At 44.2% G+C, this 25,582-nt stretch overlaps 2 protein-coding genes across 8 annotated transcripts; one reads left to right on the top strand and one right to left on the bottom strand.

The window, feature by feature from the left end:
- Positions 1-12,886, bottom strand: SRSF7 (serine and arginine rich splicing factor 7). Of its 2 annotated transcripts, XM_068232197.1 has the most exons (8): positions 12,713-12,880; positions 10,940-11,120; positions 10,143-10,319; positions 8,758-8,832; positions 7,853-7,954; positions 6,855-6,902; positions 5,485-5,517; positions 1-578 (listed from the first exon to the last, which is right to left on the bottom strand). In XM_068232197.1, the coding sequence occupies exons 1-8, from the start codon at positions 12,738-12,740 to the stop codon at positions 524-526; spliced, it is 699 nt and encodes a 232-aa protein (XP_068088298.1). In that variant the 5' UTR covers positions 12,741-12,880; the 3' UTR covers positions 1-523. The 2 variants fall into 2 exon arrangements, with proteins under 2 accessions (XP_068088298.1, XP_068088299.1); XM_068232198.1 differs by lacking the exon at positions 5,485-5,517 and having other exon boundaries at positions 12,713-12,886.
- On the top strand, positions 11,835-25,582 carry GEMIN6 (gem nuclear organelle associated protein 6). 6 transcript variants are annotated; one of them, XM_068232201.1, is made up of 3 exons: positions 11,835-11,931; positions 16,976-17,150; positions 23,152-25,582. In XM_068232201.1, exons 2-3 carry the CDS (start codon positions 17,023-17,025, stop codon positions 23,522-23,524), a joined length of 501 nt encoding a protein of 166 aa, XP_068088302.1. In that variant the 5' UTR covers positions 11,835-11,931; positions 16,976-17,022; the 3' UTR covers positions 23,525-25,582. The 6 variants fall into 6 exon arrangements, with proteins under 6 accessions (XP_068088302.1, XP_068088305.1, XP_068088301.1 ...); XM_068232204.1 differs by lacking the exon at positions 11,835-11,931 and adding an exon at positions 12,053-12,126; XM_068232200.1 differs by lacking the exon at positions 11,835-11,931 and adding an exon at positions 12,587-13,178.

Raw genomic sequence — 25,582 nt, 5'->3', positions numbered from 1 at the left:
TTTAAGTTGAAAAACTTTTATTAGAACATCACATAGGCTGAAGCTGTAAATTTGCAACAGTGTTTAAAGCTTTAGGAGAGCTTTGAAAACATTTTGTACAAGCTGCCATTCCCAGATTATCAAGTTTTTCTTAACAGCCCATTCCATAAAACAAAGTCTGAAAGGTGGCCTCTACATATACTGCATTCTCACAGAGATGGCCAGTAAACTCATTCATGCTGCTTAGGAAGGGAAGTCCTTGATGACAAATAGTAAACCAAGCTATGTGCAACAGGCATTTATCTTACACAGGTTTTAAAGTGGAATCCACCATCTCCAAGCAGTCTTGTTCCCTTCACACTATTCAACACATTATAATCAGTTAACAAGTACTTGAATTCCAGATACAAAAAAAAGATTTCACTTTCAGGTTGACAGGATATAACATACATTGTACGCTAACCTACTGAAGTGACTTTAAAAACAAAAAAAGTTTAAAGGTGAAAAAAATATTCTGTAGCGACAAATTCTGAACTGCCTCTATTCAGCCGTTCCTCTCTGGGCTTATGCTCCTCCTTGGGCTTCTGGATGGTGAGCGACTGGAAGAAAAATAAGACGCATGAATGCAACTGTAAAACTACACAAGAATTTTCATGCCTGAATAGCTTTGAAATCTTGTTCTATACATGGCTTAGCAGCAAATTGTGTAACCAAGATCACCTGCCCAAGTCATTTACATATTTGCCTGCAAAGGTCTACACGGTTATCAGAGCATGAAGATCCAGGTGATGCAGTAGCTTTGCTCGATTACCCTCAGTTTAAGAACATGATGGAAAAGGGGCTGGCCTCAGTGTGCAAGAAGAAAGATCTTACACTCTGCTAGATAAGCCACAGGTCCAAACAAATCTCACGCAGCTTGGCATAAAGCACACCAAATAGGAGGTTTGCTTCAAAGCCATGATGAATTCAGAATACACAATCTGTTAAAAGCTACTTACCTACCGTCTTTCCGAATATAAGACACTGTCTTATATTCTTTCTGGGGAGGAAATTAGTGCTAGGGCTTATTTTCGGGGGGGGGGGGGGGGGGGGGGGGGCTGGGCTAGACGCTTTGTGTATGGGGAGGTGTGTGGGCTCTTACCGCACCTCCCTTGTGGCTGCGTCCCCCTCCGTTCCAAGCAATTTCTCCTGTGGCGGCGGCGACATGGTATCCAAGCTATGAGGGCGCCCTTTGACCCTCACGCTGCACGCAGTATGCTTTGCGCTGGCGCTCGCTTCCTATCATAATCGTGCGCCTGGCTGATGCGTCCCAGGCTCACATTGATTACTACTACATGAGGGGAGCGTCAGCGCCGAGCCGGCAAAGCGTACTGCGTGCAGCGTAAGGGTCAAAGGGCGCCCTCATAACTTGGATACCATGTCGCCGCTGGAGGAATTACTTGGAATGGAGGAGGACGCAGCCACAAGGGAGGTGCGGTAAGAGCCCACACCTCCCCATACACAAAGCGTCCCCCCAGCTAGGCCTTAGCATGCTTGAAATATAAGGGAGGCCTTATTTTCGGAGTAGGTCTTATTTTAGGGGAAAGACTGTACTATCTACATTTTATATGGTTTTAAGAGGTGACCTTATTTTAAAGGATGCCAGTGTGAAAGTAGGAGAAACCCCCCAAAACCTACTTCAATGCCCCCCTGGTAGCCTCTTCCAAGTCACCAGAGTCTGGCATTAGTGCGCAGGCACTGGCTGGGCACCTCCTACAGGACACGCGTGTGAGCACTTTGTGCATTATGTAGTAGTGACGTCATACACTCACTGTAGGATGCATGCAGCCTGGCCAGCGGCTGCACACCAATGCCAGACTTAGAGACTTAAGTCTCAAAAAAAAAAAAAAAGCCTATTCCTGTTAATGAATGTCATAACTGCAGCAACGCATCCTTGCATCTGAACGCTCACTTAGTCCCCCAAAATCTCAGGACAAAAAAAAAAAAAAAAGCCAGGGAGGCAGAGCTTTGGGCTGTAGTTCTGCCTCCATTTGCATCAATCTGCGCTGATAGCAGCCTATCCCCGCTCCTCTCAGTGAAAGAAGACAGGGGCAGGGAGAGGTGGAGATCCACGCAAATTGACAAGCAGAGGCAGAGCTACAGCCTAAAGCTCTACCGCTACATGGAAGCGCTGCCCAAATCTTCCCGGGGATTAAGTGAGCGTTCAGCCGCAGGAATGCAGCGTTTCAGGTAGGGCATTAATGCTTAAAGTGGACCCAAATTAAAAATACAAGATTTCAGAAATGAAATTTATTTTCTAAATTATAAAAATAACAGCCTTTCTCAGCTACATGACAAATATAAAATATTTTACGTTTACTGCAGGAACCCCTCTTCCTTTCATATTGCCGGGACAGAATCCGGCAAACTGGTTGAGTAAGTGTCCAGCAAAGGAGGAATTGCTAAAGGCCAGGGCTGCGGAGTCGGTCCAAAAATCCACCGACTCAGTTTAGGATTCCACCGACTCAGACTCCTCTAATTTGCATATTACAATTTTGTTGATTAAAAGTATGTAACATGAAATTCGTTTAACTGCCAACGCTTAGGAATTTTACAAGACAACTGAAGTGAGAAGGATATGTAGACTACTATATTTATTCCCTTTAGACTAAAAACTAGTCCTTGGTAAGAGTACTTGTAAAAGGTACAAACCGGAACAAAGAACATCTATCAGGCCCTAGGCAATGCAAGTGTGGGTACATGCAAGAATGATGTGCAGGTACTCTGCAGGGGAATGAGGAGATTCTTCCTCTATTACACATTCTTCATGCACAATCTGAACAAGGTTTATGGGTGACAGACAACACCTCTGTTCAATGTACACAGCATTCTCAGTGGATTCCCTGCAGCTCTGTGGGGAGTGCATATGTAGAGTATAGTACTACTGTGTAACAAAGTAAACCTGAGACAGATAAAATTAAAGTTTTATACATACCTGGGGCTTCCTCCAGCTGCTTTCAGGATAATCAGTCCCTCGTTGTCCTCCACCACCTGGATCTTCTGAGACCTGAGTCCAGGTACTTGAGCCAGTGGGGGGTAGTGCGCATGCACACACTCCGCCGCCAGGAGCATACTACACCTGTGCAGCACTATTGCGCAGGTGCAGAATGTTCTTGGCTGTGGGAGCGGCATGCGGCCGGACAGCGCTGACTGGCTGAATTACCAGGACTCATATCAGAAGATCCGGGTGGTGGATGACAGCGAGGGACTGATTAGCCAAAAGGGGGCTGGAGGAAGCCCCAGGTATGTATAAAAAACTTTTCATCCGTCTCAGGTACCCTTTAATTTGTAGTCACCAAACCAAATTTTAACATATCAAATTATTTGATTTCATCAGCAAAGGGAGTGCATACATTTGCATAAATCAGCATCAGTGCAGAATTATTTCCATCTCATTGATCATCTCTATTAGTGACACAGCTATACATCAGGCTTTATTCTTACAGCATATATGAGAATATAGATAGAGATAGATATATATATATATATATATATATATATATATATATATGAGAAGATAGAGATAGAGATATATGAGAAGATAGAGATAGAGATATATGAGAAGATAGAGATAGAGATATATGAGAAGATAGAGATAGAGATATATGAGAAGATAGAGATAGAGATATATGAGAAGATAGAGATAGATAGATATATATAGATAGAGCTAGATAGATAGATAGATATAGATAGATAGATATAGATAGATAGATAGATAGATAGATAGATAGATAGATATTTCCTGTGTACACATATATACAGTCACAATCAGATATGTATATCTGACTTTAAAAATACGGGGACTGCTTTATTGAAGCAGCACAAGTAACTAATTTTGATTGGTTTATTTCATTTTTGTGGACTAAGCACAGCTATTACTGTATATATACATTATTTTAATGACTATTATCTGAGAAATAGAACATATTTTCTATTTTAATTACAGTTACAAATTCATTAGGAGTCGGTGCATTTTTTCCCGACTCTAGGCACCCAAAATTGCCCGACTCCACAGCCCTGCTAATGGCTGCCACCTGTATAACCTTAGTTATGAAAAAAGGGTGAAAAGTATGCACTGAAATGCTCATGGGCTTGGAGTGTTTATTTTTGTATGTGTAAGAGTGGTGCAACTGAATATTTTATATTAAAAAAATGTTTGATTTGGGTCAGCTTTAAGAGGAGTAGGAAACAACATATGGGGGGGGGGGGGGGGGGGGGTGTTAGGCTTCAGACTCTAAATAGATACAACTGAAACCTTGGAGCACATTGTTTTAAAACTGTTGATCAGTAAGTTAGATCATTGTTCCTGCACCTATCCTATTTAACCACTTCTGTGCCAGGGGGTCGTTTTGCTGATCGGTGCTGCGTGGGCTCTCCAGCCCGCAGCACCAATCAGCTAGCAGCCAGGGCGATCAGACTTCCCCCCCCTTTTTCCCCACTAGGGGGATGTCCTGCTGGTGGGGTCTGATCGCCGCCGGCTGCTTGCGCTTGCGGGGGCTCTTCAAAGCCCCCCTCCGTAGCGCTTCCTGGCCTCCTTCCCCTTCCCTCTGTGAGCGGCGCAGGATGGAGTTCCGTCCTGCGCCGGATAGGATAGGCTTCAGCCTATCAGGTGCCGGCGGTCCCCGGCCAATCAGAGGCCGGGGATCGCCGATCTCCTCTACAGCGCTGCTGTGCAGCAGCGCCGTATATATGTAAACACCGGGGAAGATCTTCCCCGTGTGTTTACATTTACCCTGCGAGCCGTGATCGGCGGCTCGCAGGGTGTTCACGGAGACACGCTCGTATGAGCGGCCGTTTCCATGCAATCCACTTCAGGATTCAGGGGTGTAGTTACACGTATGCCGAATCCTGAAGTGGTTAATTTACCTGCCCATTAAATCATTCAACCTATGTAGGTTTTACATGGCAAAGTAGATAGATGAACTGCTAAGGCCAAAAGTGGTTAACATGAAAACCAGAAAAGTCAATTATGAGCAATGGCATCCTCCATGTACTTCTACCCAGTACAGGTTTTAGTACAGAATTTACACCCCCCCCCCCCCCCCATTTAATACATATATGCAGCAATCTGTGGAGCACTGTAGGAGCCAAATGCATGGTGTAATCTAAACAAAATGATCCCATGATGCTAGGAAGCCTTGGGATGTAGTCAATTGCTTAACAGATAGAAGTTGGGCATATAGTTAATGCAGTTCTAGGCATTGAACCTGTAACAAGAGGGAGGTGGAGGCTGCCATATAAAGCAATACCAGTTTTCTGGCTATCCTGCTGATCCTCTGCTGCTAATACTTTTAAACAGACCATAACAAGCATGCAGCAGATCAGGCGTTTGCCAGATCTGACAAGATTATCTGCATGCAAATGGTATTGCATAGGAAAGAAAATACATATGACAGCCTCTAATTTTCTTTTCACTTCAGTCGTCCTTTAAGGGTTTAGAGCATTTAGGATTCAAAAGTGAATTACCTTCTTTTTGGAGAAACAGATCTCGACTTAGACCTGTAAGAGAAAATAAAATCTTAAAATCCTATAGTTAAACATTTTAAACCATTATGCTTCTGCTTAGGCAGTTTTGAGGGAATCCTACTGAGTACATGGAGGTGCCATTGATCCTCTGCCTTAAATGGATTACCACACACACACACACACACACACACACACACACACACACACACACACACACACACACACACACACACACACACACACACACACACACACACACAGTAAAGCCAACAGAGCCCGCCAGGTCACCAAGAGTATAGCTGTAGTAGCCTCTAGTAAAAGGCTAATCCAGTTAATGTTTCAAATTTTACTAAAGCAAGCTGCAAAGCATAAAATGCTTAACTTAGGGACATTAATCTGGGCTCCTCTGAAGCTTCATTGCTGAATTTGTTTACACAAAATTTAGACATGAAAAACTCATTCCAAGACCTTTACTGCAGTAGAAATGGTCAACGAGAAAATAATAATTCAGGTTTTCAAGCAAATATGGAATTTGCACTTCTACCAATCTGAAAAAAGTCAACTGCTGCTTAATGATTCAAACACTGGCAAAGTCAAGAGTGCCAATACTTTCCAGCAGAAATCCTGGTTGTGTCAATGGACTAATCTTCAAGTGGACCTGAACTCACAGTAGAAAAAACAAATGCACCCTGTATGTATTTATAAAATTTAGCCTAATTCCCCCTCATTTGTGTCGTAATCCCCAGTGTAATTTGAACTTTCCCGTGTCAGCTGACTGCCACAGCAAATAAGCTCATTTGAAAGCACAGGATGTTAACATGTCTGCTTCCATGAAAGCAGGAAATCAACACTGCAGATTTATTGCAGGATTTGTATCAGCTGTAACAATGTTTTTGGTGGAGGTTTTTATGCTGTTGCTTTTCTTTTAGAGCATAGAGGAAGTTCTGAGTTCAGGTCTGCTTTCAAGCTAGAAATCTGCATGTTCAGTAGAATCCTTTATAGTTTAACTGCAAGGGACCTGGGCCAAGTAGTTTATCATCAGAAGTTTACTATATCAGAATTGGTCATACATTGTATATTTATACAAGCACATTTGCCAGGACCTGGGTACAGAGTTTACTAAATAAGATTCTGCTGTATTAAACACAGCACCATAGACCTAGCTTAAAATGTTCTCTAGAGGAATCTGATAGATTTCAGTCCTTCCAGACAGTTACAGCAGCATAGGTTTCCTGATGCTCACTGTAGCGATTAGGCCTCTACATGTGTCAGAGTATCCATTTCCTAAACATCACCTTGTAATTGCAGTGAAGAACCTGATCATAAGTAACAAGTGAGAAGAGATTCTCTGTACAGAGGAAATGTCTTACCTGCTTCGCGGATGTGAAACGGACCGTGATCTAGAGCGGGACCTAGACCTGGGGGGGGAAAAAAAAAATTATAGTTATTCATCTTCAGTTGAAAATGGTCACCTTAAAGCAGAAGAATGGTGCACCCCCTGAAAGATTAGCAACAAGGCATTGTAGCGTGCTTTAGATAAGCAAGGGAAGCCTCAATAGAGCCTTGAGGCTTCCCTCTCCAGTGTAATGCCGGAATAGGTTGTTTACACAGCTCGATTATGCTGCCTGGTAGATTCCCTGCGGGAGATTCTCTTCTGCTAGTTTTCCTTATCTTTTACATTGTTCCCCATGTGGTATCGAGCATGGAATAGATTGGGCGATCGGACATGTTGGAAATTATCGAGCCATCTAAATGGCTCAATCAAGCGGTACAAACGTACTGTATTCCCAGCATAATATCTTGTTAAAGGGAACCTTAACTGAACGGGGGGTATAGAGTTTTACTTACCTGGGGCTATTACCAGCCCCCCGCAGCAGTCCTGTGCCCTCGGCGCCGCTCTGGAATCCTCTGGTCCCCCACTGTCACTTAGTTTCGTTTTTGACGACTCACCAGTCGCCGGCCGCCATGCGTATTATTGGACGCATTCACCAATGCAATTAGCGCTATTGCGGACCGCAACGCGTACAAAAATACGCGTTGCCGCATATCTACGCGTGCAGAATGCGGCAACGTGTATTTTTGTACGCTTTGCGGTCCGCAATAGCGCTAATTGCATTGGTGAATGCGTCCAATAATACGCATGGCGGCCGGCGACTGGTGAGTCGTCAAAAACGAAACTAAGTGACAGCGGGGGACCAGAGGATTCCAGAGCGGCGCCGAGGGCACAGGACTGCTGCAGGGGGCTGGCAATAGCCCCAGGTAAGTAAAACTCTATACCCCCCGTTCAGTTAAGGTTCCCTTTAAGAACCCAAGCAGAATTTAAGGACCAATTTATGTAAAACGAAACAAAAAACAAAAACAAACCTACCTTGATCTTTTAACTGATGGTGTCCGGGATCTCCGTGGACTGCCTGATCTAGACCTACGTGGAGAAGCTGATCTTGATCTACGGGGAGATCCAGATCTGGACCTAGGGAGGAGGGGGAAAAAAAACGCACCATTAAGCACTTGCAGTAGGTTTGTTTCTAAATGGTTTTCTACCTGCACCTTTTCAATTGTAAGGAATTCCTTCTAGGCTTTCCAGCCTCTCAGACCAGAACAGACTCATTCTATTTTTACCACAATGAACTATAGTTACCAAAGACTGAGAGCTCCTGCATGTTAACCCCATTCATCAATTGTAAAGCACTGCATAATATGTTGGCGCTTTATAAATACAATGCATGAAAAAAAAAAAGTGTACACAACCTAATACACAAACAAAAACCCAAAACCTTATTGAAATGCATAGTCTGTGGTGCCATAAACTTTAATTTTGTCATGTCTATGATAAAATAACTTTACTCCCCCTGTACAAATGGAGGCTCCAGGCACGTATGGGCAGGAGTCATGGCCACTGCTCTCCCGAGTTCTCCCCAAACCCGGTGAAAAAGCCCCTGCAAGTGTGCCAATATGCACACGACTGCACTTATGCTGGCTAGAATTGACAGTTAAAGCAGACTTGCATTTTTTTTTTTAAATACAAGCACTCTTAAAATTCATACACTTATGTAGTTGAAGAGAAATCAGAGAGGGATCACTTATTTTGCCACATTGGTTGGTAACCCACATGTATGGCCGACCTTACTGTTGTGGCTCTATGCCTCGTCACTTTAGGTACTGACTGCACCTAACCTACTCAGACACTTGTGTACAGGGCAAAATGCCTGAAAAGCCTTACAGTCCAAGCTGGTCCCCAGCAATACAGGTCACAGAGCAATGTATATAACTCACCTCCTGCCGCGGCTTCTGCTGCGTGAACGTGTATACCTCCTGCCCCGAGATCTGGAGTGAGACCGAGACCTGGACCTAAACATTTTGAAAAAGCAAGTTACCACATGTCTAAAATGCAGGCCCAGGTAGCCCACAACCAGACATTTAGCAATGTCTGAAAATAAATTTAACAGGAAACCTAATTTGCCGTGAAAAGATCTACCTAGGAGAAAACTTGTTAAAGGAATTTCATTTACAATAAAAGCAAATATTCTAAAATATAAAAAGACTAGAATTTGTAGTTAAAATAAACCTTGCAAGTCTGCAGGTCGACCCTCTTTGGCCCAAGGTCTAGAAGATCTAGACGGTCTAGAAGGATCTACCAGCCGATCGCTGCATCTACTGTAGGTCTTCCAATCTAACGACGATCAAACTGACAGCCATATGAGCCAGGTGAGGCTTGATTGACGCATGAAGGTTTTTCTAGATGGGAATGTGGTCAATCTGAAGTTCTTTTCTAAACCGCAGGGGAGCCCCAAATGTATGCCAATATTACTCTGATACGGCGATCACAGTAGATCTTAGATTTCATGGCCTCTACAGAATCATAATGGCGGATCTAGATGTAGAAGGCTTGAGGGGATCTGGCCTCTTATGCTGATCACCTCAAGGTCTAGCAGAATCATAATGTCGGATTTGCAAGGCGCCTCAGCATGAAATCTTAAGGCTCGTGACATTCTGAATCAAGGCGACTGACTCAAACGAAGAAACCTGTAAGGTTTTGACCAGGTGATTAATATATTTGAACAGTTCAAATAAATAAAACAAGGCATAAAGCACCAAAAAATAAAAGCAGCAGTCCCAACTGTATTACACTGTTGTGGCTACAACACAGAGCAAGCTACACTACAGCAGCTATTATCTACATTGTTCTTGGTGCTCATGTCTGCTATGGCAAGTGCATGCAATAAAGCTTCCAGCTCTAATAAGACATATCAAATATGTGGCTTTAGGGCTACAGACAAAACTGCCTTCCAATTAAATAAGCCCATATTCCACCACCCCAGAAATTACTTTTAATGTCTATATAGAGATATTTTAGCTCCGTACAATCAGGTTCTATTTCAGTCATGGTGTTAGAATATCAAATAGCATGATGCAGTCTGTCACTTAAGCCCAGTTACACATCTTTGGCACATCTTCACATTCTTAGAATCTAGTTTTATTTGTTATCAACGTCTTATACAAAATTCAGCTCTGAACTAGACTGCAATATTTATCACCTCTAATGGGTGACAAAACATGCCAAAGAATGTCTCAGCTAAAGGACTGCTGCTTTCAAACAACCACAGCAAGCATATTGAGAATATTAATCTGACGACAACCTGTCAGGACTATCAGTGTACCTGCTCCTTCTACGCCTGCTGTATCTTTGACAGTCATAGGCATAATGCCCTTTTTCCCCACACTCGTAACACCGGTCGCTTGGATCAAAGGGCCTCCGAGCTGGCGGTCTATCGTAACGGGAACGACGTGGCATGCCGGTTGACAGCTCTACTCTTACTCTTGAACCACAAATAACCCTGTAAAGAGAAAATACAATAATTAGCTTTAAATCCATTGGCATAATAAACTACATAAACTCATGAACCCGAAAGAGAAAAGAAATAACCAGGAGCGATTTTATGCAATTGCAAAAAGCAATTTTTAGCAAGATTACTGGAGTGATCGTAAACCATGCATTCCTTCAACGCAACTGGGACGAAAATGCAGGCAGGACTTGAGATTGCAACACTGCAGTACAACCACCCTCATAGGGTTCCACGGTTGCAGCACTTTGCCGATCGCTGCAGATTTGCACACATTACATCTATGCCATAGTAAAAGCTTCATAAAAACATAAGTAGAAAGTGACATTTAAGGCTCTTCCACTATGAAATGCAATCGAGTTTCAATTTCCACCATGCGATTGAGTTACTATACTCATAGTCCAGCTCAATCGCATACAAAACACGGCAGGACGACGATTGCGCTTTGGCCAAAATCGCATCGCACTAATGGAAATTGCTGCTGCAGTTTCCATTAGTTTAATGTACCTTGCGATTTGCGATCAGAAGCATTAGTAGTTCCTCTTTGACGAAGAGGAAATGTGTGTCTACTACATAAGTATCAGTAGCAATTCAGAAAGTGCTTCAGTACATACTTCCCATCCAAGCCCCGCACTGCATCCTCTGCATCCCGGGTGTCTTCAAATTCGACAAACGCAAACCCTGGAGGGTTCCTAGCTATCCAGACAGTCCGCAGTGGACCATAGTAACTAAAGGCTCGCTCCAATTCTCCTTTCCCTGCACCTGTCCCCAGGTTACCGACATACACTTTGGCCTCTAAAAAAAAATAAAGGCAAAAGTTAACATAAATACAGCTTACTACAACCTTGAAGTGAACATAAACCATATTTATAGACCTACTACTCAATAGGACTAAAATCCCAATGTTTAATTTTGTAGATCCCTGCGCAAAAACATAGCAAATGCATTCATTCACAGTGGGACATTGCATTGTAATGAGAAGTTGAAGTCACAATGCAGCATTATTACACAATAAAAGTGGCAACCCACATTAACGCTGTGTTTCTGTCTCATACAGTAGGTACAGGAAAGCATACAGGCAAGGAAGAGTATGCTTTCCTGTACCTGGTAACACAGAGGTAGAGCAGTGAGTTACCATAACGCTACACACTACAATGCAACGCTAACATCGCACTGGGACATAGTATTAGCAGTGCAGTATACTGGGTTAGAAGAGATAACAGCTCCACAACCTCCCACTGTGAATGAGGCCTCAGTCTTGCCAAACCAAATCTTATCCTGTGCCCACAATAGACCTAGATTTTCCTGAAAGCAGGGGACACACTTGTCTCAGTTTTCTACTTACCAAGTGTGTTTCTATACAGAAAACCGCACACTTTTCACATCAGCTAATTAAACTGATACAGAAAACTGACAAAATGTGCAGAATGCCAGTTATTTTCTTCACATGAAAAACACATTAGGGACCGTTTTCACTGGCAAGGTTTCCGTGCCGAATCCAGTGTCCCCGCATGCAAATCATGCAGGGAAACTGCCATAGGGTACAATGGCACCGCCGGTCAAATCATTTGCGCTAGCGATTTTTCCGACATTTCCATCCGAAAAGGTGAGGCTGCGATTCCCATAGCGGTCCATAGCACAGCTGATGGGATTGGTCTGTGCATCCACACACCCAGAAACGACGCTGCACGTCGTGCAGACACGCGCATCACAAGTGGAAATGGGCCCTTAATTCAATTGTGAACTAGCCCATTGATTGAACATGTTCTGTTTTTCTGTGCAGAAAACTTATACAAAAACAGTAAGTAAGCGTGTTCCCTGCCCGATTAGATTCAGACACACACGTCAAAAATATAGAAATTGATTTTCGCTCGCCCAGAGCAACCAGTAACCACAAAATATCAATTGCTACCTGGACAAGCAGGCCACTAGGTAAAACGGAGGTGTGAGCGTCGGGGCTGCAGGCTAGGAAGGCAGGTGGGGTTGCTAGGGATTAGGGAACCATGCAGGTCAGGCAAGCACCGGTCTGCTCAGTCCTATAGGCACCACGATGCACAGAATAGGCGTGCAGGGGGGAGGGGTGCAGAAGTAGCTCGGTGAGGTCTAAGTAAACCTGGCAGCGTGCAGGTAACGACGGGTGGAAACAAGAACCACCCCCTCAATGCAGACAGAACACGCTGAAACATCTCTATAGAGACCAATATTAACGTAATAACGGCTATGCATCCCTGTACCTACACAAAGCGCCAAACACGTGACGCAAAGCGCCTTACAAAATGGCGGCAGCATGCCATCTGCAGCTCCCAGCTTCAGCAGGCGCACCACCTCTCTGCCATACACAGGGCTCGCTACACGCCGCACTGCTGGCAACACTCAGCTGTACTCACCTCCGCTGTATCTCCCGTACCGCGACATGTGTTCTCCCGACTAACACTCCACCACAGCGCCGTGACTAGAATATGGCGGCCCGCCTGCTCCCGCTATATAAAGAGAAGGCGAGGTGGGCGCTGTCGCAGGGTCATTGCATTGGATGCGAATGCTTAGCGTCATTCAGGAACACCCACCAATCAGGCGTGAGAGGGCGTGTCCTACGTGGGCCTAGCAACAGTCTAACTGTCGCTGTTGTATGTAATGTAATCGTTATCGTGCGTGTGTGGCGGCATGGCAACACCGTGTTCGGGTCTCTCTCCAAGCTCTTTCACTACACGACTTTACTGCCTACAGACAGTATTTACTGAGAGCTATAGGGGGCCGTGCTCCGAAGCAACTACCGCTGATGTTTCGGTTTCACTTTATTCATCAACGCCTAGCCATGCTGTAATTATTCATTTAATAAGGATGCAGCACTAAGGGGTGAGGGTTTTAATTCAGGCTGTAATGTTACAGTCACACTAACACCTGTATGTGCCTATGCTACAGACTGACACACACGGAACTGTATTCTCAAAACTACCACATGCACACGCAGCCAGTCGTTTCGACACACATTCATATTCACAAAAGAGATCAGAACTACAAACTGATGGATTGTGGGTCCTTCTCTTAGGAAGTGACGTTGGTATCTGCATGTGCAGGTGAGGAAAAGAGTGAAGCTACTAGTGGCTCTCTGTCGGGTAGGGGTGATTGCTGTTGGTAATACATTGCTTTTGCTTGGGCGTTCAATGGCTAATATTATCAAGGCGGCGGTATAACTAGCGCAATCAACCCGGTTTCATCTGCTTTTGATTGATAGCTCTCTACAACTGCGGAATCTTGTCTCCAGCTTTCATACCTCGATTGATTGATCAATTTGCATCTCGGTACACTGGAATCGACTCTGTCTGCAGGGAAATTAAATTTTTTAGTTATAAATTTGCAACGAGTTAAGAATTTCCCAAACCGACAGTATTCCTCTTTGGTACCATATTCAGTATAGTATACTCTTGAGCTCTGTTGCCACGAGATTGTCCTAGAGAAGCTCAACCCTTGCTATAGCAGTAATTAGCTGCAACTGGTTTTGTTTGTTTTTAACTCCTGATCTAAACCATTAACTGCAACATTATTTTTTTCTTAGCACGCTATCACATGTTTACTTTCATAAACCTTCTAGAAATTTAAATGTACTTAAACCTACAAATGCTTTGCCTTTACACACTTATCAATTCCTCACTGATTCAGAGATGATCGAAGTGCTTGGCTAATGTTAGAGCACAACAGAGTGATGAGCTTTTTTCCGCAAACCTGTGTCCTGCAGCATTTTTGCTGATTTCTATGGCGATTCAGCCTCAATGTTAAGTATAGGAAAGTGGACAATCGCTCTGAAAAGCTCAAGATCAGAGCGATTTTCCAAGCGTTTTTGTTTCAGAACCTGTTCAGTTACAGCTGTACAGTAACAAAAAAAAATGCTACACCAAAACGCTCCCAAAATCGCTAGGGATGCTTACAAAATTGCTAGGCACATGCCTAGATTCGCCTAGAAAAATCACTTCAAAAAGCAATGTGCGTTTTGTGATAACGCTAGCGCTTTTTGGTGTGCACTGGCTCTCACAGAGATTTTTTAGGGTATTATACATCATAAATGTGAAGTTGAGGCCCTGGTCCCAGTGGCCAGTTGTGTTGCAGAATAATGCTGCATGTCAGCTCACTGCCCATACATTTCTATGGGGCTGTTCGTAACTGATTGCGTTGTAACTGATCACATTATTCTAGCTCACTACATGCAGGCTTATGTATTACAGTCTATGTCCAGTCTCCATTGTGGTTCATACCCATTATAACGTGTATGATATGCAAATGACCACTGTGAACCGAGCCTCAATATTTTCAACCAATAGTTTTGTACTGCAGTGAGCAGTACTGACCATTGGTAGGGTAGCTCATTCAGTTTCTATAGGATTTTTAAACAAATCTGTTTGAAACCACGCTTTTCATTTTGGTAGACATTGGAATATTACAGGTAACATTAACTTAATCATTGTGTGTTAGAATACTTGCGGTTAGAACGCTGCGTCATCCTACTAAAATGTAATGACGCTAAAATCTATTGTTGCTTTAAAACTGATAAACTAGTAGGGGAAAAAAATAATGAAGTGCACCCATGCCTAAGAAAAAGACAGCAGAACAAGCAAATCTTCCCTGGCCCAGAAAATGGCATCCACTAGCTGCCAGTCAATTCACATATTTGACCAGTATTTGGCAGCTAGTGGCCTCTATTTTCTAATACAGTGTCCACTTATTTATTGTATTTATAAAGCGCCAACATATTACGCAGCACTTCATAAATTCTTGGAGATTTGTATCTTTGCAGAATTCTTTTTTCAACCATACTAAGTTGTAGGGAAGCTCTGGCACTCAGCACAACGTACTTTCACTTACATTTTTACCAGATTTTGTCATTTTGTTTTGTTAAGCCTTATAAATGGCCAATCACTGACCAATTTTACCATCCCCATGTAGTTTGAGGATTTACCTACACAATCTGCTCATAGTATTCAATATCTGTTGACCTCATACTACATAGAGGTGGTAAAATGGTCAGTGTTTGGCTAGTCATAATTCAATGTGTGTACCAGGCTGAAACAGCAAATAACGACCTCCTCAGCCCATAATCTAGCGTTTGTAGACATCAGACGATGTATGGGCAGATTGACCAAGAGACAGATCTCTGATTGAATCTGATGGGAGAGAGATCTGTTGCCTGCCCATACACCACAGGCCAATTCCTGATCCATTTCATGCTGAAATCGATCTGGTATTGGCCTTATGACAACACATCCGCCGCCCGGCCGATGTCCCCACAATGGTTAATGTGCCCCTCCCCGGTGCCCAATGCACTGTACATTACCTGTCCTCCACTACCTCTGGACTGGGTCCTTCATCCATACACGTGCCCCACGCCGGAGTAATGGGGGTGCGTGTGTGTGACATCACATATGCGTCCATGTGTATGCCGGCAACCACGTGGGGAACCTGTCTGTACGAAGGACTGCAGACGTGGACAGGTATTGTATAGTGCACATAGTGCACTGGGGGGCATTTACTATTAAGGGGAACAGTGTCGGCTTTATTTTTGCCACTGTGGAAAAAATTCACAATGCTCCCAGTGCACTGTGATTGTGCATTGGGCAGCATTATGTGCCCTTTTTGTGTTGAGCAAAACACACGATTTTAAGCAAGTGTGACCCCTGCCTGAGGGATCATGTCCCGATTCCTCTCCTTCTTATTTAACTATTGATTTTAGTTTTTACTCCTTTTCCATGTACATACTGTGAATGCCTTTTATGTTATTTAAACTGTGTTACATCTTTTTATATTGGGATAGAGGTGTCTCCTGTGCATATAAAGTTGTGTATACACCTTTGATGAATGTTGGGGGAGTAGCGTACACAAAGGAATCGGCCGTCGCTGGGGGTGAGTTGATCCGCCTGGTGGATTGCTTGCGCGGTAGGCAGGCAGGGTTGGGGGCTATGTACACACATTTGATTATCGTCTGAGGCGGTCGTTATCAGCTGTGTGCGAGGCTTAATGCTGGGTATACAGGGCTCAATTTTGCCCGCTGATTCTTCCGCTCGATCAATTCCGCAGGCGATTCTCTTATCGCCTGCTCGTTTTTCTTATATTTTTCCATTGTGTTCAGTGCGGAATTGAGCGGCGAAACAATCGGGCCAGAGATCGGACAGTAGCAGCACGGTGGCGTAGTGGTTAGCTCTCTTGCCTTGCAAGCGCTGGGTCCCCGGTTCAAATCCCAGCCAGGTCAACATCTGCAAGGAGTTTGTATGTTCTCCCCGTGTCTGTGTGGGTTTCCTCCGGGCACTCCGGTTTCCTCCCACATCCCAAAAACATACAGATAAGTTAATTGGCTTGCCCCCCAAAAATTGGCCCTAGACCATACATGCACTACATGATACATACGACTATGGTAGGTACTAGATTGTGAGCCCCTCTGAGGGACAGTTAGTGAAAAGACAATATACTCTGTACAGCACTGCGTAATATGTGGGCGCTATATAAATACCTAATTAAACAAATGTTGGAAATGATCTATCGAGCCATCTAAATGGCTCAAAAACAAACCGTGTATTCCTAGCATTAGACCTGCATTATCATGTTGTTTATCGAGACAAAATCAGGAGACTGTGATATTCTGATACTGTTTTTATGTCCCCGATTAGAGCCATTGATTGTGTTTCCTCATCTTCGTGATAAAGAAAACAAAAGCATGACTGCTTGGCTTGAGAAAAGTCCTCCAGAGTGGCAAACTTATGTTAATAGAGAAGTTAAAGTTACGGCTGATGAAAACAATAAATACCAAGGATGGGTGGTGACCATTGATCCTGTGTCTGCCAGGTAAATAAGACGCAGCTCAAGGCAGTCCAACAGTCTGCTGCTGTATGGATGGATCTGAAAATGTGGTTGACATTTATCTAGTGTGTGCAGCTTTAGCCATGGTTGTGTCAGGGTCATTTCTTTTGTTATGGCTTGTAGGCTTGTCATTCTGTCATTAAACTGTGCTAAAATGTATTCACACTGGGAGCTTACCGAGCAATTTCCGCAGCACTGACGATCGCTAGCGCTTTGAAAAGCGCTATTGTAATGTATAGTATATGGCAGTGATCTCAATGCAGCGGTTCATGATTTGTGGAAATCAGAAACGCAGTGTATGCATCACTTTTCTGCGATTTTGGAGTGACTGTTAAAAAATTGCACTTACTCAAAAATCATGTTCAGTGAAAAAAGAAACCGCTAGCAATTTTGCTAGTATTTAGCAATCCCCAGTGTGAATGGAACCTTACAGGGCAATACTACTTACTACTAAGCTACCTTCTTTGTAATAATAATAAGCAGCATGCAACAGTAAACATTGCTCCATTTCCATTGAGTAGCTGGCTGAAGAGCTACACTTCTTTTGCATGTGTATTATTATGTAGATTATTTACTGCAAACAAGGAGCTGGACTGACCATTGTATAACTGCTCACAGATTATAATTTACTTTCTATGCATAGCAGATCAAGTTACCACAAACTACTTTCTTGTGAATAGAACCATTCCCTGCTGGGTGGGAGAGACCTATCAAAAGCCATTCTTGGGTTTCTGGCTTTAATTCAATTTTAAAGATTTCTTAAACAATAGCTTCCATTTGTAAATTCATTACTTTTTTTTTTTTTGCAGGCAACTGAATTGTGTGTGTGCTTATTCAATGCAAGCTTGTTTGCCAAATGCTATTCCTGGCTATCATTATGTAGCTAGATGGGACCCTTAAGGTCCGTACACACGCCGGACTGGAGGCAACGACGGGTTCGTCGTCACCTCCCGCTGGGTGGGCGTTCCAGCGACAGTCCGGCGTGTGTACAGTCTGTCTGCGAGCGGATCGCTCAGAAACAGCCGTATCAGTCCGCCGACAGACTGTACACACGCCGGACTGTCGCTGGAACGCCCACCCAGCGGGAGGTGACGACGGACCCGTCGTTGCCTCCAGTCCGGCGTGTGTACGGACCTTTATACTGGTAATACACGGATCGATTCTGAGCCATTAAGATGGCTCGATAGATAATTTCCGACATGTCCGATCTCCCACCCGATTGATTCGCCGCTCGATTCTGCATTGAAGTGAATGGAAAAAGATAAGAAAAACGAGCGGAAGATAAGACAATTGACTGCGGAATCGATCGAGCGGCAAAATCGAGCCGTGTATGCTCAGCATTAAGGTGGCCGTACATCTAACCACTTGGCGGCCGATCGACCATATGTTTCGATAATTATTAATGAATCAAATGAAAATCGGTGTTGCAAAGAGCATGCCTGACTGACGATGCAACCAATTTTGGGCTGAAATTGGTCACATGTATCTATGTAGGGCCAACTTGCTTGATCGGGTGCGTGGCGGTAGCGGCGTCACACAAGCCCACGTATACGGCAACCACGTAAGGTGCATGTATGAAGCCAAGCCAGTGGCAGACACAGACAGGTAAAGTATACTGCACGGGGGGGAGGGGAAGCTTGGGAGGGCATTTTATATTAGGGGGGGACAGCTTGGGGGGATGGTGAGGTGAAATCACAAGGCTGATTCCTAAGATATTTCATGCTGGAATTGATCGGGAGTTGGCCTGTGCTCTATGGACAGGGAAATCTCTCTCCGATCAGAGATCTGTCTCTTGGTCAATCTCCCCATACATCTTCTGATGTATGAGCACCTTTATTGTTGCTGGCCTGGGCCCCATGGTAGTTGTGCCTACATCTTTCTGCAAACGCTAGTCTCAGCAAAGATTATCTTTGGGACTGTTTTAGCAGAATTGCTAGCCTGCTGTGTTCAACTGTCCCATGGAGTAATTTACTGATGCACCATAGTAGATCACTGAATGACACATATATGTGACGTGTGTGTAAGGTGCTTTTATTAAATGCCATAGTGAAGCGCAGAAACACAATATCCATATATTACCTGGCTGAAGCATGTGTCCTACATGATGCAACCACCATTGAGGGAAAGGCAGGGAACCTCATGCTGCAGGCTTATAACATAGGACATGGGTAAAAAATACAGTTTAGAGTATTATTTCAAATGAGGTCGCCCAGAAGACAGTGGATACTTGTATAGGCATACTGAGGATTGTTGCTTCATCCAATCACAGATTATTTAGTCTAGAACTGCTGTTATCTGTGACCTGCAAATGGTTCCAAGTAGCGAGCTGCTGCCACTGCTAAAGTCCCTGAAAGTGGTGCTAGTTCCAGGACAAAGCGCACCTGCCAATATTAATTACACACTGTGATGTACTTACTCCAGTCCACAACTAGTACATAGCATTTCTTTAAGGTGCCCATCAATTATACAATTGTGATTGTACAATTATACTGCTATGTAAGTGACTGCCCAAAGTATCCATTCAAGGTACATTTACTCCGTTTACCCTTCTACTTCATAGATTTGGTTAGATTCCATAATCATTGTTTTATTATCGATGAGCACCTTTAGGCCCCTTTTACAATCAGTGCATCGCTGCACCCCGTCACAGATGTAGTGACAGCACTATGGGGCTATCACACTGAGTGCGGCAGATAATGCACTGCTGCAGTGTTACCGGGCAACTTGCGCATATACCCTGAAAGTGAGGCATACTTATGCCTCACTAAATTTGTGACACCGCGGCCATTGGTGGTGCGATCGTTAACAGTCGCACCGCACTAAGTGTAAAAGCAGCCTTATAATCAGGCAATAGCAACCTGCTGTAAGGCCCAGTGCACACCAAAACTGCTAGCAGATCCTCAAAACGCTAGAGGTTTTTGGAGCAGATTTCAGAGCGATTCTAGGCATCTTTAGAGATGTTTTCTAAACATGCCTAGCATTTTTGGGAGAGTTTTTGTGTAGATTACAAATATTGTTACAGTAAAAGCTGTTACTGAACAGCTTCTGTAACAAAAACGCCTGGAAAACCGCTCTGATCTAGCGTTTTCCAGAGCGGTTTGAGCTTTTCTTATACTTTACATTGAGGCAGAAACGCTTCTGCAAACCACAAAAGTGCTGCAGGACCCACGTTTGTGGTTTGCTAAAACCCGCAAACCGCCAGTATGCACCATCCAATTGAAATACATTAGCCAAGCGTTTTCCAAGGCGGAAGCGGCTTGCGGATCGCTTCAAAAACCGCTAGGTGTGCACCAGGCCTCAGTGCCAGCCACAAAATCTCCTCCCAGCACTGTTGTAGCTTCTTCCTCTTTAAATCAGTATCTCCCGGTTGTGGCTTATGCTACACAGAGACACCAGGTATTCGCTGTCTGGGATAACAGTATGTGATCATCTTGTGCAAAATGATTTGTCCCTCAGTGCAAAATCCTCCCATTTTTAGGCATTTAATCTGGGGCATTCTTGACCAATCTCTCCATCCCACCAAATGTGAAACTTACTGACACTGAATATACTTTTAGGTTGTGTTCCCAGTTGAGCTGGACCACGTGCGGTCAGCGGGAGTGGACAGTGGAGCGTCTGCTCTGATGGTCCGCCGTGGTCCGGCTGTAGTCTGGGGAAGATGCATTACCCCCATGGGAACACATTCGCCTGCACAGAAGTGCAGTCCGCTTACCGCAACAAATCTCACAGATCTGCTGCAGGCTGACAAGTGTGAATGGCTCCTATTTATGAAATTGGAGCCGGTCACTGTCCGTTTAGCAATGATGGAGAATGGACAAAAAGTATTCTCAGCCCAAGTGGGAACACAGCCTTACTCACTATCTCCCCAATCTCTTTAGACCAGGGGTAGGGAACCTATGGCTCGGGAGCCAGATGTGGCTCTTTTGATGGCTACATCTGGCTCACAGTTAGGGGTTGATTCACTAACCTACACTGCTCAAGCAGCGCAGCTTAGTGTGACAGCGCAAGTAAAATTTTCAAAGTAGGCCCGCTACTGCTGTAGCAAGCACTACTAACTTACTCGCGCAGCCCCCAAACCAACGGCTGCTCCAATTGTCCCACCCTTGCCCCTGTCAGGTCCAGTGACTTTGTAGGAGGAGATCCCTGCACTTTGATTGGCCCAATAGGCTGTCTGTCACTTGACAAACAGCCTATTGGGTCAAAGTGCAGGGATCTCATCCTACAAAGTGCATCAACCCCCAAGTCAGCTAGCTAATTGTACAAGCTGCAGTATTTCTCCTGTCTGGTTCTCAGGAAAATTGCTGATGTTGCTGAAACCCAAGAGAAGCTGAAGACATGTCTGACACTTCCGCTGCCCAGAGGATCAACTGTATAAACATCTCCATGGCAACAGGGACGTGAGCCCTCTGCTGCGCATGTGTACAGTTCCAGTTTGAAACATTTATTGTATGACTCTCACGGAATTACATTTTAGTATATGTGGCATTTATGGCTCTCTCAGCCAAAAATGTTCCTGACCTGTGATTTAAGTCCCATCGACACCATACAATTTTTTTGTCCGATTCTATACCATTCATTGATTCGATTCAATCTGACATGTCCGATCGGGATTCGATTCAATTTACCATTGCCAAACAATGGCAAATTGAATCGAATCCCGATCCGAAATGTTGGATTGAATCGAATCGGACAAAAAATTGTAGGGTGTAGATGGGGCTTAATGCCTAGTACACACCATACAATTTTCTGTTAGATTATTTTCTGTAGAGACTGGTCATTATCTCTGGTGCATTTTCTTCCGGTTATCTCCTGCTGAGTAGAACAATGCCTAATTGCTAAGCAGATAGATGGTTAGATAGATAATTTCCAACAGGTTGGTAATTATTTATCTGGCAGGTAACATGTTGGTCAGTGGCGTAGCTAAGGAGCTGTGGGCCCCGATGCAAGTTTTACAATGGGGCCCCCCAGGCACTCTATACATAACAATTGATACGGCGCACCAAAACCTGCCAATGGCAACTACAGTGTCAAAGGTGCAAGAAGGGGATGGGGAAGAGCTTGTTAATGTTTACCACTACTCAATGTATATATAGAAGTGATTATTATGAGCACAGGACCAATAGAGAACTAATACTGTAGTTGAGGGAGGGCCCTTCGGGGCCCCTCTGGCCCAAGGGCCCCGATGCGGTCGCTACCGCTGCACCCCCTATTGCTACGCCCCTGATGTTGGTAATCCTCTATCTGGCAGGTAAATCTAACAGAAAATTGTATGGTGTGTGCCTAGCATAATGCTGGGAATACACGGTACGCTTTTGCTGCTCGATTTCGCACCCGATCATTTTCCGCGCTCAATTATGCAGGCGATCTTCTTATCTTCCATTCGGTTTTCTTATCTTTTCCCATTGTTCCCTATGCGCAATTGATCAGGTGGGAGATCGGACATGTTGGAAATGATCAATTGAGCCATCTAAATGGCTCAATCGAGCGGCAAAAACGTACTGTGTATTCCCAGCATAATAGACTATAAACCCTACCTCCCCAATCCCTTTAACCTGGCAAGGGAAGGGCTCTTTCCAATTGTTTTCAGTGACTGTTGCACATTTTGTTGTGCTGGGAATACACTGTTTTTTTTTTCAGCAGACTTTTCAATCGTTTTTCCAATCAATTTCCATTCACTTCTATGAGGAAATCGATCAGAAAAACGATCTAAATCAGATCGGACTTGTGAAATGATCTATTGAGCCATCTATGTGCCAAAAAACTCATGATGTATTCCCAGCATTAGACAACTGTATGTGCTGCAGTAATTGTAGAAAGTTTTGAACCAGGATGACATTAGTTACTGGTACATCCATGTTGTACACCACCTTTTTATTATTATGCACTTATGTCTAGTATGTGCTTCTTACAGTGTTGCGTAAGATGATGGTGCCATATCAGTCAATAACAACATGTAATGACCAGTTCCCTTTGTTATTAATTTCAGCATGGTCCTGGCTGACTTCCAAGAGAATGAGAAGAGAGAGATCCGAGTGGTGATGGGGCATGCAGTGCAGAATGTAGAGGTGTTACGGGGACCTGATGAGATCATCAGTGAGAAACTTTCACATGTCTTTGGGGGTCATGAAACCAGCGCACAGCTCAGTGATGACTTGGAGGCCAGAAAACAAAGCCTGAAGAGCTGGCTGGAGCAAAACAACATTCCCGTTGCTCTTCAGGGGGAGTCCTCAAGGACGCTGTGTGTGGCTGGAGTGCTGACCATTGACCCGCCTTATGGAGTAGACAACTGCAGTAGCACAAATGAGATCATATTGTCCCGTGTACAAGGACTCTTACAAGGCTACCTAGCAAAGCAGTGAGAAGCCATACTGATGTAACACACTATTACATTCAAATGTATAAGAGTATTGGAATATATCATGCAGTGAAGAATGTGGCTATATCTTTGTCAAAGAAAATGCATACCATCATAGTTTTGTTTCTTTTATCCTGGAACCATTTAAGGATACCTGAACTGAGAGGGATATGGAGACTGCCATCTGTTATCTCCTCTTAAACAATACCAGTCGCTTGGCTGTCCTGCGGATACTGTGGATGTAGACCTTGAACAAGCTTGCAGACCAGATGTTTGACTAGATTAGCCACATGCTTGTTTCAGGTGTGTGATCCAGATATTAAAGTATACATCCAGCTACAAAAAAACAAAACAAAAATCTGCTTACCTGGGGCTTCCTCCAGCCCCTGGTAGCCTATCTGTCCCTCGCTGCAGCTCCAGTGTCTCCGACCTCGCTAGGTCGGCAGCTACTGTGCAAGCACGCGGCCAAACCGCTCGCAATCGCACTTACTTGTCCTGGAGCGTCCTACGCAGAAGTACTTTGCCAGCACAGAACGCTCCGGCTATAGGAGTGCGCTCATGTAGGCACAGTAGAGACCGACCTGGCGAGGTCGGCATCTGCTACAGAGAGGATTCCGGGACACTGGAGCTGGGGTGAGGGACAGATAGGCTGCCAGGGGCTGGAGGAAGCCCCAGGTAAGTAGATCTCGTTGTGTTTTTGTTTAGCTCGGCTGTATTCATTACTGCAGCCACAGATACTAGCAGGACAGCCGGTATTGTTTAAAAGGAAATAAATACAGCAGCCTCCATATCCCTCTCAGTTCAGGTGTCCTTTAATCAATTTCCAACTATTGACTTGCACTACGTTAGTGCATTACCGTTATGTGTGCTCAGACACACCAGATGACGCGTTTCAACTGCAATTGTTCACATTCAATTCAATAAAACAATCATATCTTTGTGAAATTGAACTGGAACGTTAAAGGAGCACTATGCTGAAAACCATAACATATAAAATACTGTGTACACATATGTATAAGATGTACATCTGTCTCGGAGTAAAATGCACCGTAAATGACTTTATTTCTAGGTAGCTGTCACTTACAGTAAGTTCTGGCCTCTTACCCATCAGGTTTTGGACTAGTCCATCTTATGGGGGATTCTCAGGATTTCCTTTAGTTTCAAAAAGCACTTACAGAATGAGGATGATTGTTTAGTCCAGGGGTCCCCAACCTTTTCCGGCCCGGGGACCACTTTCTGACCAAATTTGTTTCCAAGGATCGCGGGTGGTGGCGCGTCCTAGTGGACAGTGTCGTGCGCAGCGGGTTATTGGGGGGGGGGGGGGGCAGAATAGCTAGCATAGTTGCCTCAGTATGGCTAGTATAGTGCCCAGTATAACTAGTATAGTGCCCAGTATAGTGTTCTAGTATGGGTAGTACAGTGCCCCCCGCCCAATTTCCCCCAACCGCTACTTACGTTACTATGGGAACCGCTCTCCTGCTTCCTTCCGTATCACACAGCAGCTGCGTTGTGCGCTGCTGGGAATCACTACACGGCGGCATGAGAGGGGAATATATGGAAGCGGCCGCCGGCTAAGGTAACAGCAGCGGCGGGGACAAGAGGACAGTCCCACGGACCAGCAGTGGGCCGCGGACCACAGGTTGGGGACCCCGGGCTTAGTCCCACTGGCAGAATAAGAGTGCAAACATGTAAGATGACCATTCAGCATCTTTATAGAGATCCTTGCTACAAAGTGCTTTTACAAGAATTTAAGGAAACCATTAGATTTAACCTGAGGGGAGGATTGGACCAAACCTACTGCTAACAAGTATGACCCAGAGGATTAAAATCACTTACTGTGACAACTACATAGAAATAGTCAATTATAGTTCATTTTCCTCTGAACAAATCTACATCTTATATGTATTTTAAGTGTTACAGTTTTTGATTTAACAGCCGTTAGATGGCTGAGATGTTTTTGGTTGAGTTATGTGTTAGGTACGGCTTAGCTGTTAATGAGGCGATTGTTTTTCTTCTGTGTAACAAAAATTTTTCAATAAAAGTCACCTTTTAAACACACAAA

Source organism: Hyperolius riggenbachi, chromosome 4 (assembly GCF_040937935.1).
Source record: "Hyperolius riggenbachi isolate aHypRig1 chromosome 4, aHypRig1.pri, whole genome shotgun sequence".
Taxonomy (NCBI): Eukaryota; Metazoa; Chordata; class Amphibia; order Anura; family Hyperoliidae; genus Hyperolius; species Hyperolius riggenbachi.
The sequence above is the reverse complement of the archived record's forward strand: the minus strand, read 5'-3'. Positions and strand labels throughout refer to the sequence as shown.